General features: G+C 28.8%; 1 protein-coding gene across 3 annotated transcripts in view; it reads left to right on the top strand.

Moving 5' to 3' along the window:
- LOC111684555 (ribose-phosphate pyrophosphokinase 2) overlaps nt 1-17693 on the top strand; it is a 39065-nt gene that overhangs the window by 7443 nt on the left and 13929 nt on the right. For all 3 annotated transcript variants that reach the window (XM_046951110.1, XM_046951109.1, XM_046951111.1), the window contains one exon: nt 61-283. In XM_046951110.1, coding sequence (XP_046807066.1) covers nt 69-283 — 215 coding nt within the window. In that variant the 5' untranslated portion in view covers nt 61-68. The remainder of the gene's footprint in view (nt 1-60; nt 284-17693) is intronic.

Below are 17693 nucleotides of genomic sequence, written 5' to 3'. Positions count from 1 at the left end.
GTTGTTTTTATTAATGTGTTTTTTTTATTTTTTGTAAAATATAAAAACTTGTACTCGTAGATTGTGTGATGCCAGTTCGATCTGCTAATCCGATACGCGCAAAAAGTTTGATACGCGACAATTTGGAGAAACAAGCCTTAATAAATTCATTACACTCCAGAATGCCAAACATTAAAGTGTTTTCGGGTACATCGCATCCGGATTTGGCCCAAAGAATTGTCGACCGTTTGGGTATCGATTTGGGCAAAGTCGTAACGAAAAAATTCAGTAATTTGGAAACATGGTGAGTAAAAAAAATTAACAAAAAAAAATTAAATAAAAAATAGAAACAAATCGAAAACAAAGAAGAAAAAGAAAAATTTAACTGAGAAAAAAAGTGTATAAAAAACTCAATAAATATTAGTGAATATAATAAGAAAATAAATTATAAAAATTAATCAAAAAATTTAAAGAAAAAAGTGTGTAAACTAAGAAAAAATTATACAAAGAAGAAGAAGAAAAAATCTTAAAAACACGTGAACATTTAGCAATTGAAAAAATAATGTATGTGTTTAAACGTATGTGTGTATATTAGAGTTTTTGTGTATGTGAGAGACTGTGTTAAAAAAAGTATTGTTGTTTCTGTTGCTGTTACTGTCAAACTGACAAATCAGAAAAGCACATGCAAACAATTTATCATACCAACAAAATCAACGACAGGCTGTAGAGTGTAATTTATTTAATTATTTTTTAATAATATTCTTCTAAATGGACAATTTAATTAATATAAGAAAATTGCACAAATTTGTCTTTTAAATAAAAGAACCAACAACTGTTTCCCAGTTTGTTTTTGTTGTTAATCATAACAACAAATACACTTGCACAATCGAATGCATAATGCTCAAACACAATCAGACAGACAGAGCCACTTTTTAGCGTCAAGGATGTCTATTGCCCTTGCCAAAGTCTAATAAAAACACAAGGTGTTGTTTGTTGTCTTCTTTTACCTTACTTTCCATTACCATGTTATTCAGTAACTTCAATCAATGGTAAAGGGAAGAGCTGTATGGGGTTTAATATGGTAAAAGGTTCTGTTCTGTTTGGTGTTATTGTGTTGTGGTTGTAGTTGTTGTCATATTGATTTAATTCATTCATTTTCTTATTATTTTTTATTATTCTCTACATCATTATTGACTGTACCTACTGCTATTAATTGTAAAGCAAAAAAAAAAAAAAACAAAATGCCCGTAAAAGAAACAATTGTTCTTTGTTAATTTCTTTACTACCTTAACATACCTATCACTCCCTTTCTACTGTATTTCCATAACACTATTAACCCTTACCCTTCCTTTTCCCTTTTAAACTATCAACAATTGGTTTAAAATAGGTACTTAGTTTAACAATTTGTTTAATTTTACTATTAATTAGATTAACATGTCGAGAATTGATGCCACCAAACAATGGAATTAAAGAAAACTTAAAAAAGTGTGAAAAATACTGTAAATTGTAATAACTAACCAAACAAAACTATCAGCAAAAACAACAAAAACTTTGTAAAAAAAACTGCCAAAAATCATGTGCTTTTTTCGGTGTAGAAATCACACAATAAACAAATAATAACTTAAAATAATTTATCATAATTTGTCTGCTAAAAATTTATCAATTTTTAATCATATTTTTTTTTAAAAAAAAAACATGCCTACATTTTTGATTTTTTTTGTTTTTTAGAGGTTATAAAATATTTTTTTTCTTAAATGTGAACAATTTGGCGTTTTTTGTGAAAAATTCAATGCTTTTTAGGGGGGCGTTATAAAATCTGTAAAATATGTACCTAGATCATTAAAGTTAATTGGTGAAAATAAATTTAAAAAATTGCTGTTATAACTTCAGTGATAATAGTTATAATTGAATGACTACTGACAGCTGTCAATTTGAATATTTTAAATACAAATATCTTAATCAAAAAACTATATCTCAAAAATCTAACATCACTCAAATGTCCTCTGAAACTTAGCATAAAGTTATGAAAGCTAGAGTTTCTAAGATGTGAGATATATACATTTGTCTTTTAAGACATTGTTCAAATAATATAAAGGAAAATCTTTCTTTAAAGGTTCTAAGGAATCCTACCACGTTACGCCTCATCTACATAAGAAACTCTATAAAGATAGACATACAATTTTAAGACCAGTTAAACAGTTTGGATGTTCTGCAAGAACGGTAGAGTTGTGGAAGTATTATAGGTTTAACAGTATGTAAATAATAATGTAATGAGGGAAATCATTTTAGTTATAGTACTAAAATTTTGTAAAATCGCTCAGGAGTGTCTGGCAAGGACAATTCGCTGGAACTAAGGTATTAATGGCCCCTACTCAACATTTCAATTTGTATCTAAATTTTCTCCGTTTGGCAACTTTGGTATTCTGCATTTCGATTCAACTTTTCGCCACATAAACAACAACTTACAAAAACGTAATTACGATCAAAATGCAGAATACAAGCAATCGTAAAGCATTGAAAAGAAATTGAATTGATTCTTCTTTTTCTTACGATTCAGTTTTTTGTTGGAATACCTTTTTTTGATCATTGCGTTACTGCATGCGTAAACGTTATCGAAATGCAGAAAATGCTTCATCAAGGCTTTTGAGAAAAACTTTATCCTCAAATAATTCAAGCAGATTATCGATAGCGGAACTGTAGCGACTTATACATTATTTTATATTAAAAAAAAACTATTTTGCTTACTATTGTCGATTTCCCTTGGGACAAAGAAAAATAGTACAGAAATTTTCCCTAATAAGTGTCTGATTGGCAATTGATTCCAATGTATTTTCTATTGCATTCACTACATTTGGGAGAAAGCAATATTGTCGACTTGTTTTGATAATACGAGTTTATTTTTGGTAGAAAATGGGTTTACATGAATGATAAGTATTGTTCCAGGATATACAGATAATAGCCCAATCATAAAGCAAAAGAATGTTAGAATTCCTTTGGTTGTCATACCAAACTTAATTCCTGAATTGTCGTCAAAAAATCCAAAGCCCTGGGAGTTACTCCGTTTTTAGATGCGGAAGAAAATGATTTCGCAAAACAAATTGGAACATTTTTGCTTTAGCGAAAACGACTCTTTACAATTTTAATAGTCTAACCAAACTAATTATAACGTATTGCTGTTTCGAAAGAAAGAAAGAAGGCTTCTGCTAGACAACTTGATCCCAAAAATTAATTAACAATTGCCTATTGCTTAAATATTATTCAAATTTATAATCACTAGAAATCAATATGACCGCTGCAAATTGACAACACTTATTTTTATTATTTGTTTTTTTAGTTGCGCTCACATTCAATACAGTAAGAAAAAATGTATATATTTTATTATATAGTATTTTTTACTTCCTTTGCTTCAGTTTATATATTTTTTTCAAAACTCTTTAATAATGCGCGCGCATTTCTAATATTCTCTTTATTGCGCTCTATTTCATTCTCTTTATTGCAATTTAAGTTTGTATCATATGTGATAGGTTGTATGTAGAGGTATTTATTGTTGTTTTTAAAAAGTATGAATGAGTTAAATAATATTTGGAAAAGGAATAATAAAAAATGAAGACAAAATAGTGGAAATGAGAAAATAGTATCGATGAACAGTAACGGTTAATTGATGGTCAGTTATTTTCTCGTTTGAAATATCAACTCGTTTGAAATGTCAACATAAAATATGACAATTGAAATGACAGAAAGATGAAAAAGAATAGAATGATCTGATATGTGGGCAAAGTAGGGTAATTTGTGGATAAAACCGAATGATTTTTTTTTGGATCAACTAAGCCTACAACTGATTTAAAACAAATCTAATGAGTGAACAAAAATAGTTTCATTTTATGTTGCGATGTAAACAAACTAATCACAAAACTGTTCTTTTAACATGATCCACGACTTGGTCGTATGAAATGCAGACTATTAAAAAACCAAAAAACAGTCTTTGAGTAACGTATCGCTGACTAGGAAGTGTTTCCTATTGTAGGCTTGGAAATCTACGACAGTATCGTTTCTCTCAGATCCTCATTACTGGTTGTATGATTTTTAACGTCATTTCCGTTGTATATCAGTTTTTGTAATGGACTGTATAACGTTCTAAGGTGGACTGGAAAACATTAAATGTAAAAGGTGGAGAAACTATTATTCTATATCTTTCATAACTCGAATAAAAGTTTTAGCGATATAAAAACTTTCGATGATATCGCTTAGAGGGGCTCTTCTCAGGGCCTTTGGTTTTGTTAAAATACTTGTGGTGTTAGTGTTAAAAGCTTCTTTCTTTGTTTTTTTTCCTTTTCGTTTATGTAGGAAGTTTCCATGGCTGGTTTTAACTGAGCGAAATTTACGCGATCGGATATTCCTGAAAAGCCATTGGCTTAATTTCGAGATCATTTGTCAATTCATTTATGGGAATTTAATTTCAAAAGGTAACTGAAATACTAACTGGATGATTTACTTAAAAGTTAGATTCCTGGCTTAATTTCGAAATCATTTGTCAATTCTTTTAAGGGAATTTCATTCCAGAAGCTTTTTCCCATTAATTTTCATATTACATTTACAATTGTCTTCTTCTTCTTTTATAAAACATTCATTGTTTTGATAACAAAAAGTGACGTTTTCTGTTGTTTTGCATGGCAACACAGCGAAGTTTAATCTTCTGTTTGATTAACTAATCTGATTATTAATTGACAATTGATTGTCAACTCAAAAACTTACTCTTACTGGTTTTTAACTTGTAATTAACTTAATATTGCAAACTTAGATACTTTCTTTACCATTGCATGGCATTTATCGAAGTTAGATCTAAGTATCTTGGAAGTGATGTTATTCCGGAAATAACATTTCGGTCTAACACTGATTGCAAGATTCTTAGGAATTACGTTCAGGAAACTGAGTTTCTAAACATTGGAAAATAATTCATTTAGTGAACTTTTTTTTCACGATAAGGAACGCTCAACAGGCCCAATAGCTGACTATGGGTATATCGTCGGATTTGATATAGTATACATCCTCCTATGAAGCTAACCTAGATACTTTAAAATTCAACATTGAGATTCTTAAAAGATCAGACTCCGTTCATTATTCACAAATGAAAAGGAAGTTATGCCATGAAATACATGTAGATACTCATCAGTACATTGAATCTATCATGGCAATAATGATTTATGGGTTAACTAAACTTAGAACTAAAGGTTATAAAAACCACCTATTCAGATTAAAAAGTTTAATTTAGATTAATAATGTTAAAGGTATTAGCCGAAAATCGAAATAATTAGCAAATGGAACTTCTGACAATTTTGAATAAATTAAAAAAGTTTATATTATAATTAACCAAGATTTAATTGAAAAGTTTGTTAGTTTTCGTAATATATCATATCAAACAAGTTTTTTAATCCAATACAATACAAAATCTCTAACCTTTTTTCTCTATTAAATAAAACCAAATCATCTAAAAACATGTGGTTTTGGAAACAAAAATATTAAAATAAATTTTGTATACATACATTTATATACAAATAGGTATAGTTTTTTTTTTTAACAATTTACCTCCAACATTGCGTTTTACATACATTCATATACTGAGAACACAAGTATATACATACTAAATATTTATTTAATTTTTATGTTTTTTTCTCGACAAATAAATGTAGACAATCCCATAGAAACCATATGACTGGATAGATAGATAGTAGTTGTAGTAGTTTTCTTGTCTTTCTTGCTATATCTTTTAATGTTTTGATTTGGCTTCAAGCCAATCGAAAAAGAATGAAATATTCAGACATACATACATATGTATATACCTACAACATTTTTAAACATTTTAAAGAAATAAAAGAACAATCAAACAATATTTCTACTTGAAATACACAAATGCGACACATAAAAATGCTCTATAGAGATAAAGAATATAATCGGAGAATCTATTTATTATTGGGTTTCTATAAAAAAAAACGAAAAGACTTAATAGAAAAAAATAAAAAAACAATAACAAAAACAGCTGATTTAAAAGAAAAAACACTGGCCCCTTTTTTGTTTTTTTTTCTTTAATTGAATTAATAAAATTTTACTACGCGTTTAAATATTGTTTGTATGTTTAGCTATCGCTACGACCAACAACTTGCCAGTCAATAACCTAAACAAATTTTATGTTTAGGTTATTATCATCATCAAATATCGCTAGAAATTTTGTGTGACACACTGAGATAAAACAATTAGAAGTGTTTGAATTCATTTATGTCGATTCTTATTTATGTATATGGTATTTTTAATCGTTAAAACTACAATAACTTATCTGGTTCAATCTATTTCATATTTTGGCTACATGGTCTAAATATTTAAAATCTCTAGGTTCCCTACATTAGTTTAGTTTTAAATTTGTTGCCAATTCACCGATTTGGTGATCGGAATACAGTCTTTTGGGTAACAAATTCATCAGACAGACAGACGGACATAGCTAGATCCTAATGGAATCTTATTCTGTATATACACGGTTGTTAGATCTTACAACGTTGGCAGTAAAATGTGAAGAAAATGTATAATAACAGTGTCAACTTACAAATTTTGTCTTGAAATATTGCCAGTACTTAATGCAAAAAGAGCAAAAATGTAAGTTTGGACGATTGTTAGACATTTTCTGAAGATTTTACTGACATCGTTGTAAGATCTGACAATCGCGTATTACGGCTTTAAGATTAACTAATATTTCAATGTGTTACAAACGACATAGTGTAATCAATATACTTTATATTAAAAATACCAAAAACTAATCTTAAAAATTAATATTTGTTTTTAATGAGCGTGTTTTTTTCAAAAACTTTATATTTTTCAATCACATAGATAATTTTTGTTGGGTGTTAAAACTTTTTTTGTATACAATGACATTAACATTAAATTATCGTAATGATAGATATGTCTGTCTGTCTGTCTGTCTGGTCTAACATATGTATATACAGTGTCTATGTGAATTGCGTATTTAATTTAAATGTTTATTTTTCTAAAATAAATGTGATAAAAAACCTAATTTACTTTTAAATCATATTTGTTTAAAGAAATTTATAGATTATTATGGTTGTTAGATTGACAGGGCTGGAAAACAGGTGATTTTTAAATATTATTGCCTATTCAAAACAGTGTTTCGTAAATAAATACTTAATTAGTTTGATTTTATAGTGAAAACTTTGTTATTATGAGAAAAGTCATTAGTCTTCTAAATATCTACAGGTAAACTAACGAGTAATCAACTTTCCCATTTACTTATCTTAGCTAGTGTAAACAATTGTCTATTTGCAGTGTCTATCATTTAAAAGAGTAATATTGCTAGTTAGGCAATACTCCAGAAATCAATTACAAGTCAAGTATTGTAATTTAAAGTAAAATTTCAATAAAAGCTCCTTAAATATGTACCTAAAACATAAAAAAAAAAATCCTATGTCAGAATGTGTTAATATTCACTATTTCTATACTAATAGACTAACAAAGAAGTGTAAAAATGTTTAAAAGATTTAAATATATGAATAATTAATAGAAACACAAAACAGATCTCAGTATCTATTTGCATTTTTATAACTAATGAATAAATAAATAAATAAAGAAAACTTTCCATCTCTGGTTGGTAATTAAATTAACCTTCTTTCCTCTTTATTACCTTCCAACTACGAAAACTCTAAACACGCGCTCTCTTTTTTTTATAACAATAAATAAATGTTAACAACTGTATTAAATTTCAAAAAGCGTTAGAAATTAATGAAATTTTAAAGATTTATAAAAAGTTAGGAACATATGAACATTTAGTACCCATAATACTCCTTTTTCTCGCCCATGCTGAAAATTTATTTGCAAACATTTTAGTTTCTTCCACACTGTGAACTGAAAAAGAATTGGGAAGCGATATTTGAGCTCTTAAAACTTAAAATAAATCACCCCAATCGCCAATTAACATTTCACTTTTTTCGTTTACTTTTTGATCGTGCAAAAAAATTTCCCTGTGAAGTTTGCTGTTGTGAAATGAAATTTTGTAAACATTGAACAGCTGTTGCATACAAAATCGACTATTGTTTGCAACAAGTTCATGTTACACATTCGTAATTCAGTTCTGGGTGAAGGAAGATCGTTGTGTGTCATTTGGCATTATCTATTAAGGGTAATCAGGCCGCCCTCTTTGCTCTGCCTTCGAGAGTTTTACGTTTGATTTAGTATGTGGCATCGAATAACAATACCGCATTATTGTTTTTTCGAGTTTTACATATTAATCATATGCTTTCGTATTTATAACCGAACTTTTACTTTGATACATGGTGGAATATTGGATTTAGCTGGAGACCATAAAACTCATTAGCTAAGTGTAAGCGATCTTACTTCCAGTACAAAGGTATAGGTCATTTCTTGGACAAGGCTTCTTGGATTGTTATCCTGGTACTATGCTCGCTATATGCAGCGCCATTTAAATTTTTAAATTCCAAAAAAAGTTCAAGGGATGGGAGTGATCCCATCCCACATGAGATCAACTTTTCTCATTCTTATTCATTCGATCATAAAGCTACAAAAGTAATTCTTAATATGATTCAGTTAATTGGCATCTAGTGGCAATATTTAAATCGCTAAATTTTCATTTGAACGATAATATTTAGTGTCCCAGAGGTGAATATCCAAAACCGAAAGGTAATAATGTCTTAAAAATATCTGGGATTTTTTGCGATCTTTGTAAATATTGGAGCTGTATAAGTTGAGCTTATATTCCAGGGTCATTTAGCACGATTCAATAGCTCAACATTTAAAAGAATTTGTACAGATTCGTACTAATTTGTTATCGTACGATCCTCTAGGTTAATTTAAGCCAGAAATCCATAATGTCAGTGTAACATTTTCTGTATGACGGTAATTTTTAGAGAAATCATATTTGACATGTAGCGCTTGACATCGAAAATGGAAGACTCAACAATTTAAGACTTATCTTGTCAAATTATATTAAGTTTAAAAAGCTCTAATAATGACGCTAAACGGACAACATTTTTTAGTCTTTTTAAACTACTACAACAATAGTTAACAGTAGCAAATTGCAACAACAACTAATAAGTGCAAAATGTGAAAAATGAAACACGCGCAAAATTAAACTCCTACCGTTGTTTTTGCTTTTGGGGCCACTTATTGCGCACTCCTCCCAAAGTCCCCTTGATTCTAACGATGTCTTTTAAACTGTCTCAAAACATTTTCTTATCAATACACACTATCGTTATTGTGATTATAAAAAGTTTGTAGTGAAAAAATAAAATATTTGTACAGAATGTGTTTTTTTCGTATTAGAAATTCATGAACAAGTTGTTGTACAGAGACATCATGTAGGCACTCAGACAGACACACACACAGATATCAATGTGCAAAAAAGCAAGTAAGCAAAACAACAAACAAATAAATGAAAACAAGCAAATGTGAAAGAAACAACACTCAACTCTAATAATGACCATCATTGTGTACGTCCGTCTCTTCGGCTAAAATACTATAGGTCTGTCCACTGTCACCCCTAAGAGGTGGTATTATGTTTTTTTAAATTGATTTTTTATTTAATTTTATTATTGTTGTGGCAAGCTATGTAATTCTTTCGCTTTAAGTAAAAAGGCTCTACTGCAAAAATAAAAAAAAAATAATTTAAATTAAACTGTGATTCCTAGAACTGAAAGTTTTATATTTAAATAACTCAATGAATATCAAGCTCAGGTTGAAATTATTTATTTCTTTGTATATATCTTGACATTGAAAGGGTTTTATATTGTAACTAGCATACCCTGGGTGCTTCGCTACCCTAACTATGTTCAATATCGTAAAAACGAAAAAGTACAATAATCTCTCTCAATAAATTCTCATTTAATAAGGACCGTGTGTTCCGGTTAACCATTATAAAAAATGTAAAAGGTACTATTTGAAAAATAGAAAAGTATCAAATAATTCCTACTTACAGAATATTATTCAGTCAAGACCATGTATGTTAAAATTAATGTTCCTAGGTTGAATAATTTAGAAAATTAAAAAAGTACAATTTATGAGATAAACAGTACTAAAAAGTTGTCTCTTAACGAATCTTATTCAATGAGGACCGTGTATGTTTAATAATCATGTGTTTTGAGTTCATATTAACGAACATACATGGAGTATCATTTGAAGGAAGAAAAAGTACCAAAAGTGGAATAAATTTTACCTAAGTGGAAAGTACTAATAAAAAGAGTACACTGTTTCCCCTTTTTGCTTAGAAATATACTCTTTCGAGAATTAAGTTTACAAAATATTCCGTATTTAAATCTATATATAACAGATAAAACTCAAACGATTCAAATCTGCATTCATTTGTTCCAGAAAAATAGTGCATTCAAAAAGTACCAAACAATTAGCTTGAATTTGGTCCTATATAGGCCTTAGTACTCGAATTCCAAAATAATAATATTATATGTGAGCAAATAAACTACTTTTTTCATATTTTATAAAAATTGGCCCATAAGTTTGAAAAAAAATTTAATTTCCCGTTTTTTCTTTTTGGTACTTTTTTCCTCAGTGAAATAGCAAACATTTTATCAGAATAAATATTACAGAGTTAGTCCGTAATTTAATAGGAATAATTCAATAAACCTAAAAAGTTTTCTTAATGTGCTAAAAAAAAGTACCATAAATACAGTTTTCTCTCATTTACACCCAAAAAGGACTGAATTTTAAAAAAGTACGAAACAGGTGTCTCATAGTTATGAGAGATGTATCCAAAATATTAAGAAAACTTTTCTTATGTTAATTAGTTCAAAAAAAAAGTACCAGACACCCGTCTGCTCATTTAAGGAGTAGATACAGGTGCATTTAAAATTTTTCTTTTATCACTAAAATTGTGTAAGATAATTAAGAAAACCTGTTTTACCCGATTTTCCCCTTTTTACCCGTAAATGTGCAAATTTCCAAAAATCCCTCCTTATTGGATCTACATTATCAGAAACACATCTACTGTCAAAATTTCATGATTCTAGGTTCAGCCGTTTGGGCTGTGCGATGATGAATCAGTCAGTCAGTAACGCTACTCTTTTATATATATATATATATAAGTAGATAAAAATAATTAAGAACTGTATATGTATACACGGTTGTTAGATCTTACAACGTTGGCAGTAAAATGTGCAAAAAATGTCTAATAACACTGCCAACTTATAAATTTACAAATATTACACTTACAAATATTGTCAGTCTGACACCGTTGCAAAAGAAAAATTCTAAGTTCAGACGATTGTTACATATTTTCCGAACATTTTACTCACAACGTTGTAAGATCTAACAACCGTGTATCACTTCTTTTAGTTTTACCGCAGACTTACAAAAGGAATATTCCTGAGAAAAGTAACCTTAAATTAAACAAAAAATATTAAATTCTCATCTATGAACCTGAAATTTAGGTTTGTTCGACTATATAGGGTCCATAAATTAACTAATAAACTTTGTATATAGGATAAGTCATGAGTTCCAGATATTGATTGTATATCTGTCAAGAACTCATGAAATAAATCATAATCTATATACACAACTAACCCGATATTAGTCAAACTTTTAACTTAATCTATTCTTTTGAAGAACAACATTTGCCTTTATTATAGTAGTGCAAATGGAATCGAATTAGGATGTCTAAAGTTTCTATAGATAAACGAATGGAATATCATTTAAGCATTGATACTAGCTTTCTGGAGAGCGTTGGAAAATATACGGAATCATATTGATTGTACAGTTGAATTTATCAGTTTGTGTCTAGTTGTGAATTATAGAAATTATACAGTTTACGATTAGACTGTGTTGGATAAGAGCAGTCTAAGGGTTCTGATAGGATTCAATTAGGACTTTTGTCAGCAAGTGTAATCGTAATATATCGGACTATAGCTATTTATGTTAAGATGCAGAGAAACTATGATTGAACATATAATATACCACTGTTGTTGTGTTGGATAAGAGCAGTATAAGGGTTCTGATAGGATTCAATTAGGACCTTTGTCAGAAGTGTAATCGCAATATATCGGACTATAGCTATTTATGTTAAGATGCAGAGAAACTATGATCGAACATATAATATACCACTGTTGTTGTTGTTGTAGCAGCAGTGTGGCTGGGTTGACAATCCTTGGTCGTTGTTCATTGAAGTCCGAGTCGTTCCGGTACGAGGAACCGATTGTCATGGGAACGATATGCCACTGTCTTAACAGTCGCATACTACTAGGGTTTTATTAGGACAATTCATTCTACAGTATTTTATAAAGAGATTCATATTCCTTTAAACTTTCTTCTTTAAGGATTTGTTTCGATATAACTTCCAGGTTGTAGAATTTTTGGGTTGCACTGAGAGGAGTTGCATCTTTTTATGGTGTATAACCTAACATAACCTAAAACTATAAAGATCCTAAACATTGCTGTGTAGGTGTTGATATCATTCTCATAAAGCACATGCTTCGAATGTAAAAAAAGTGTTTTCTACTTAAATCTAGAGAAGCTTAAAGACCTATTAGCTAAATTTGTAGACTTCATTAGGTCCATAGACTTGAAAGACTTGAAATTAGAAATATGGTTTTTGAGAGTTTCTTTGCCCAGCATTTTCTTCTAGTTTGACAATTTCTATAGATATTTAATCGATTACATTATAGGTCGTTAACTAGCAACGGTTTTTAAGATATTTCATATGAAAACTTTTGTGACAGACTGTATGTTAGAGACAACTTTGTATAAGAGAGGCAATAGAGGGATAGTTATGAAGAAATATAAACAAATCACATATATTTTTTGTATTCGTCGTTTTAGGGTTACAAAACATATTCTTCTTTGAAACCATTCCTTTAATTAAATTCTATTTGTGTAATTGTATCCTGTATTTTGTTTATTATTTAGAATTAATTTTTAGAAATATATTTCCATAGTTAAATTACTACATATCTAATTGCATACGCGTTAAATTAGCTTTTGGCAAATGAGAGTATATTACTCTTAATATAATATTATTTTACTCTTTTGTAGTAAGTGTAATTTATATATGTACATATTTAAATATGAAAACATATGATTACATATTGTGTTTGTTATATGGAATGTCACAAAAAGCAAGCGAAAAAAATACAAAAAAAAAAACGTGACAAATACTTTGTGAATAGAAAAATGTGTAAAAATGTTTATTTAATAAATTCACTTGTTAGATGATGATGTTAATAATATTTATAAAGATGAAGAGATTCTTTTTTGTTGAGAATATTAAAGAGCCTACTCAAAAAACAGCTGTAAAGAAAATAAAAAATTAATTCCTCTATTTATTTAAGCGACTTTAGTTTTATCATACCTACAGTTAGCTTATGTTAATTAGCACATGGTGATTGTTTTTAATTTTAAATATTTAGAAAATATTTAAATTTAAATGCAAAAAAAAAACTGTTCAAGACAAGCTAACAATATTAATTTTACTCGTAGACATAAATGTGTTGATTTTTAAATGAAAATAATAAATTTTCTAAAATATGTTAAAAATTGATTTATACGTTTAAAATAATTAATCAAATTTGGCAACACTAATAAAAATCATACACTTTTACGTATGAATGATTATGAAAATTAATGAAAAACAAGTAGATAATTATAGGTGGCATAACCTATCATTTAATACCCTATACTAAAATTGTCAGTGTAGGTGACTTGTGTCTATGGGAGCATCTTCACTGAACTAGTTTTAGACTACGTATAGCGTTATTTATAATCCAGACTGTAGATTAATCTATAGTCTAGAATATAGACTAATTTATAGTTTAGACTATAGACTAATTTATGGTTCTGACTATAGACTAATTTTTTCTGATAAAGATAATCTTCATTCTTTGGTTAAACCTGGTTTAATATATGTTTCATGTTTTTCAGTAATCAGTAAAGTTTCTTATTATCTTAGTTTAACTGAGTGTAATTGGCCAATTAAACTTAACTCTATCAACTTAATTAATTAATTAAACTTAACACTAACAACAAAAACAATAAAATAATGAATTCGAATGAAGAAACACTTAATATTTTAAGTAAAAAGTAATTTTCTGATTTCTTCTATGGATATTATTACTGTTTTAAATGTTTATTTTTATTTTTTCTAAAATTTTACATTTTACAAAAGTGATATTTGCAAAAAAACAGCTGTTCATTGTTTATGTTTTTGACTGAAAAGTTGGCAATACTAACTAAGTTAACTGATCCTAGATCCATAAGTGAAAAACACAATCATCGGTTAATGTCCTCCTAAATTTGTTCCGAGTTTAATCTCACAACAAGTTAAACCTAGTTTACTGAGTATTAAGAAACCCGCCCTTAATATACTAACTTATAGTCCAGGCTATAGACTAATCTATACTTCAGACCGTATACTTATATATAGCCCATACTACAGAATTATTTATAGCCCTACTTATTAGCTTATATATAGCCCAGACTATAGACTAATAGACTCACATATAGTCCAAACTATAGGCTAATCTATAGTCCAGACTGTATAAAAATCTATAGTCCAGACTATAGACTAATCTATAGTTCAGACTATAGACTAATCTATAGTTCAGACTATAGACTAATCTATAGTTCAGACTATAGACTAATCTATAGTCCAGACTATAGGCTAATCTATAGTTCAGACTATAGACTAATCTATAGTTCAGACTATAGACTAAATTGTACTCTATAGTTGCCTAGCCTAAAAATAAGAACACAGTCCAGAAATTAGACTAGATATTAGTGTAGACTAGAATAAAATACAGACTATATACTGAGCTTTAGTCCAGACTAAACATTTAACAATAGTACAGACTGTAGACTAAAATATAGTCCATAGTTTAGACAAACAAAATTTCACACTGTACTCTATATAGTCCAGACTACAGCCGTATTTTTTCTAAACGTTATTTACGATTGTGATTTCAACAGCTGATTATTTTATTTTTCATGAATCATGAAAAACATCCTGAGACTCCATACAAAAATAAAAGTCGTTCATATGCAAGATATGTAATTTTCTGAATTCGCCTTCCCCGGGGCCATGTTACCTTGGTGAAACCTCTACCTTGGCGTTATTGCAATCGCGAGGAACAGAGGGGTTTTTAAATACCTCAGTCTGGCCGGGATTATAAATTGGTTACAGTCTACTGCCTGGCTTAGTCCTTGCATAGATTGAAAAGAGGTTGAACTAGAGCACCACATTATCTGGTACTACGGGTGGCCAGTTGCCAGGACTATGTCCTGGCTGATCAGTTGGTTGAGGTTCCTTCGGAATCCACCTAGTGGCTTTGGTTTAAACCCAAATTCGCGGGAAGAGTGAGTTCCGATTAAAAGACTGATGTAAAGTAAATCAATATTTCGGAATATGTTCGGTGCTGTTGCCGAAACAATAGATACCCCACAAAGGAGTGGCTGTGGGACTAAGCGTTAGAAATGAGTTGGTATTAATTGTATAAGGTACGGGATGAATGTGGGTTACGGCGGGTCTCACCCACCCGTCTATAGGCCCAATCCATATACAAAAATTGCCACCTGAGTTGTTCATTAAAGGATTCAGGCGCGATGTTACCATTGTCAAGTCTACCCAGTGGATGAAAAAGGCCACCGTGGGATAGGGCATCATGTACTCACTTAAAACACTTCGACATTCATTTCTGAATTCGCCATTGACTTCACTTTGTTATATTCTTTGCCTTGATCCATATTGTATGAAAAAGTTTTTTGAATTAGTCAAAATAACGATATGCAGGGTGTAATAAATAAATTTCTGTTTTATTTAAATCATAAATTTCTACAAAACTAATAATACACTATTTGCAAAATACAAAATTTGTTGGGTCATAAAGCCAATAATAAACCTTATTAAAGATATCTTAATCTTAATTATAATCAATTTTTAATTATAGTTAAAAGAAAATTTATTAGAGTTGTAATATTGTTTGTTTGTTTATTTCATTATGTTTTTGAATAAAATGCTAAAAAATATAATTAGTTTAAATTAAATTTAATTAATTTTTTCTTATAGATGTTTGTAAACAAAAGAAAAATAGTATTATTTTATAAATTGAATTTTGTTAATTTGTTTAAATCACTACAAATTTTCTTAATTACACAAAAAGGTGTTTAACAGCTGGTGCAATTTATCATTTAACGATTTGGCTTCTTGTTTATTAAGAAAAAAAATTATTTAAAAATTGAAAGTACAACAACGACAATAATCATTATCATTTGTTGTTTTAGCATAAAATTCTTTGCTATTTTTTTTTCATCACTCGCTAGTTGGGCACTTGGCCAAAAGGATTTTTTCTTTAGCTGTTTTTTTATCGTTTCAAAGCTTGCTATAGTTGGACCACGTAATATGTATTTTAAAATGATAGATACGTAAATTGTATAGTGCCAATATTATCTTTTCTATTAATCATAAGATTTTGTTCTATGATCTGAGAGTTTTATTTTGTATTCATGTACGATAAGTGTTAATAAAAGAACAGATATCGGGCAGACACTTTTACTTTTTAGTTGTTTTAAGCTGAATGTTAATTTTGTTCTTATTGAATCTACATAGAAAATGTATTACTTTTGTTTAGTTATTAAGTTTGTAACATATTGTTAATGTATTTCTCCGATTTATAATATTATTTATAATATTGTAGAATTGATAGAGAATTTATTGACCTAGAGTCTAAGTTTTCGATCTTGTCAAACATTCTTGAAGACAGTCATCTAATGGACACTATTTATAGCAATCAAAAGTCTTCGAAATGTCTTTTAATCTAAAAATAAATTAATTCTGATGTTAATCCCCTTTTGATGTTTTTGAGTGCAAGATTAAACTTCACAGTGTTGCCATACAAAACAACAGAAAACGTCACTGCTTTCAAAACAACGCATGTTTTTTTTTTTTTTTAAAGAAGAAGACAATTGCAAATGTAATGTGAAAATTAATGAAAACTTAAATTTAAAACAAAAAAACATATTGTGAAGCTGTTTTTCATTTTTTGCTCAAGTTTAAACCACCTCCAGGGGCGCTTAAAATAGCAAATAAAATTAGCTGATTGAGGGCGGGTTTTTCAGATAATGATAATCTACATTCTTTCTTTAAACCTAGTTTAATACATGTTTTCTGTTTTTCATTAAACAGTAAAGTTACTTATTATCTTAGTTTAACCGAGTGTTATTGGCCAAACTTAAGTTATAACTGAGAAATCAATTATCAAGAACAATAAAACAATGATTTCGAAAGAACAAAAACTTAATATTTTAAATAAATTTCAATTTTCTGATTTGTTTTGTTTTATTTATTATTGTTTTAAATGTTTATTAAACATTTTTCCAAAATTTTCCATTTTACAAAAGTATTGTTTGCAAAAAACAGCTGTTCATTGTTTATGTTTTTGAACGAAAAGTTGGCAATACTAACAAAGTTAACTGAACTTAAATCTAAAACTGAAAAACACAATCATATGTTCAAGTCCACCTAAATTTGTTCCGAGTTTAATCTAACAACAAGTTAAGCCTAGTTTAACTGAGGAGTAAGAAACCCGAAGATTAATTTTAATAACGAATTTGTACTGTGTTTTTACAAGTCGTTGCTATTTTAGTGAAATACATATTATTTTTCTCAAACACTACACGAACAATTTCAAAAAAATGGCTAATATAAT

The sequence above is a fragment of the Lucilia cuprina genome, chromosome 5 (genome assembly GCF_022045245.1).
Source record: "Lucilia cuprina isolate Lc7/37 chromosome 5, ASM2204524v1, whole genome shotgun sequence".
In the NCBI taxonomy this organism is placed as follows: Eukaryota; Metazoa; Arthropoda; class Insecta; order Diptera; family Calliphoridae; genus Lucilia; species Lucilia cuprina.
The sequence above is the reverse complement of the archived record's forward strand: the minus strand, read 5'-3'. Positions and strand labels throughout refer to the sequence as shown.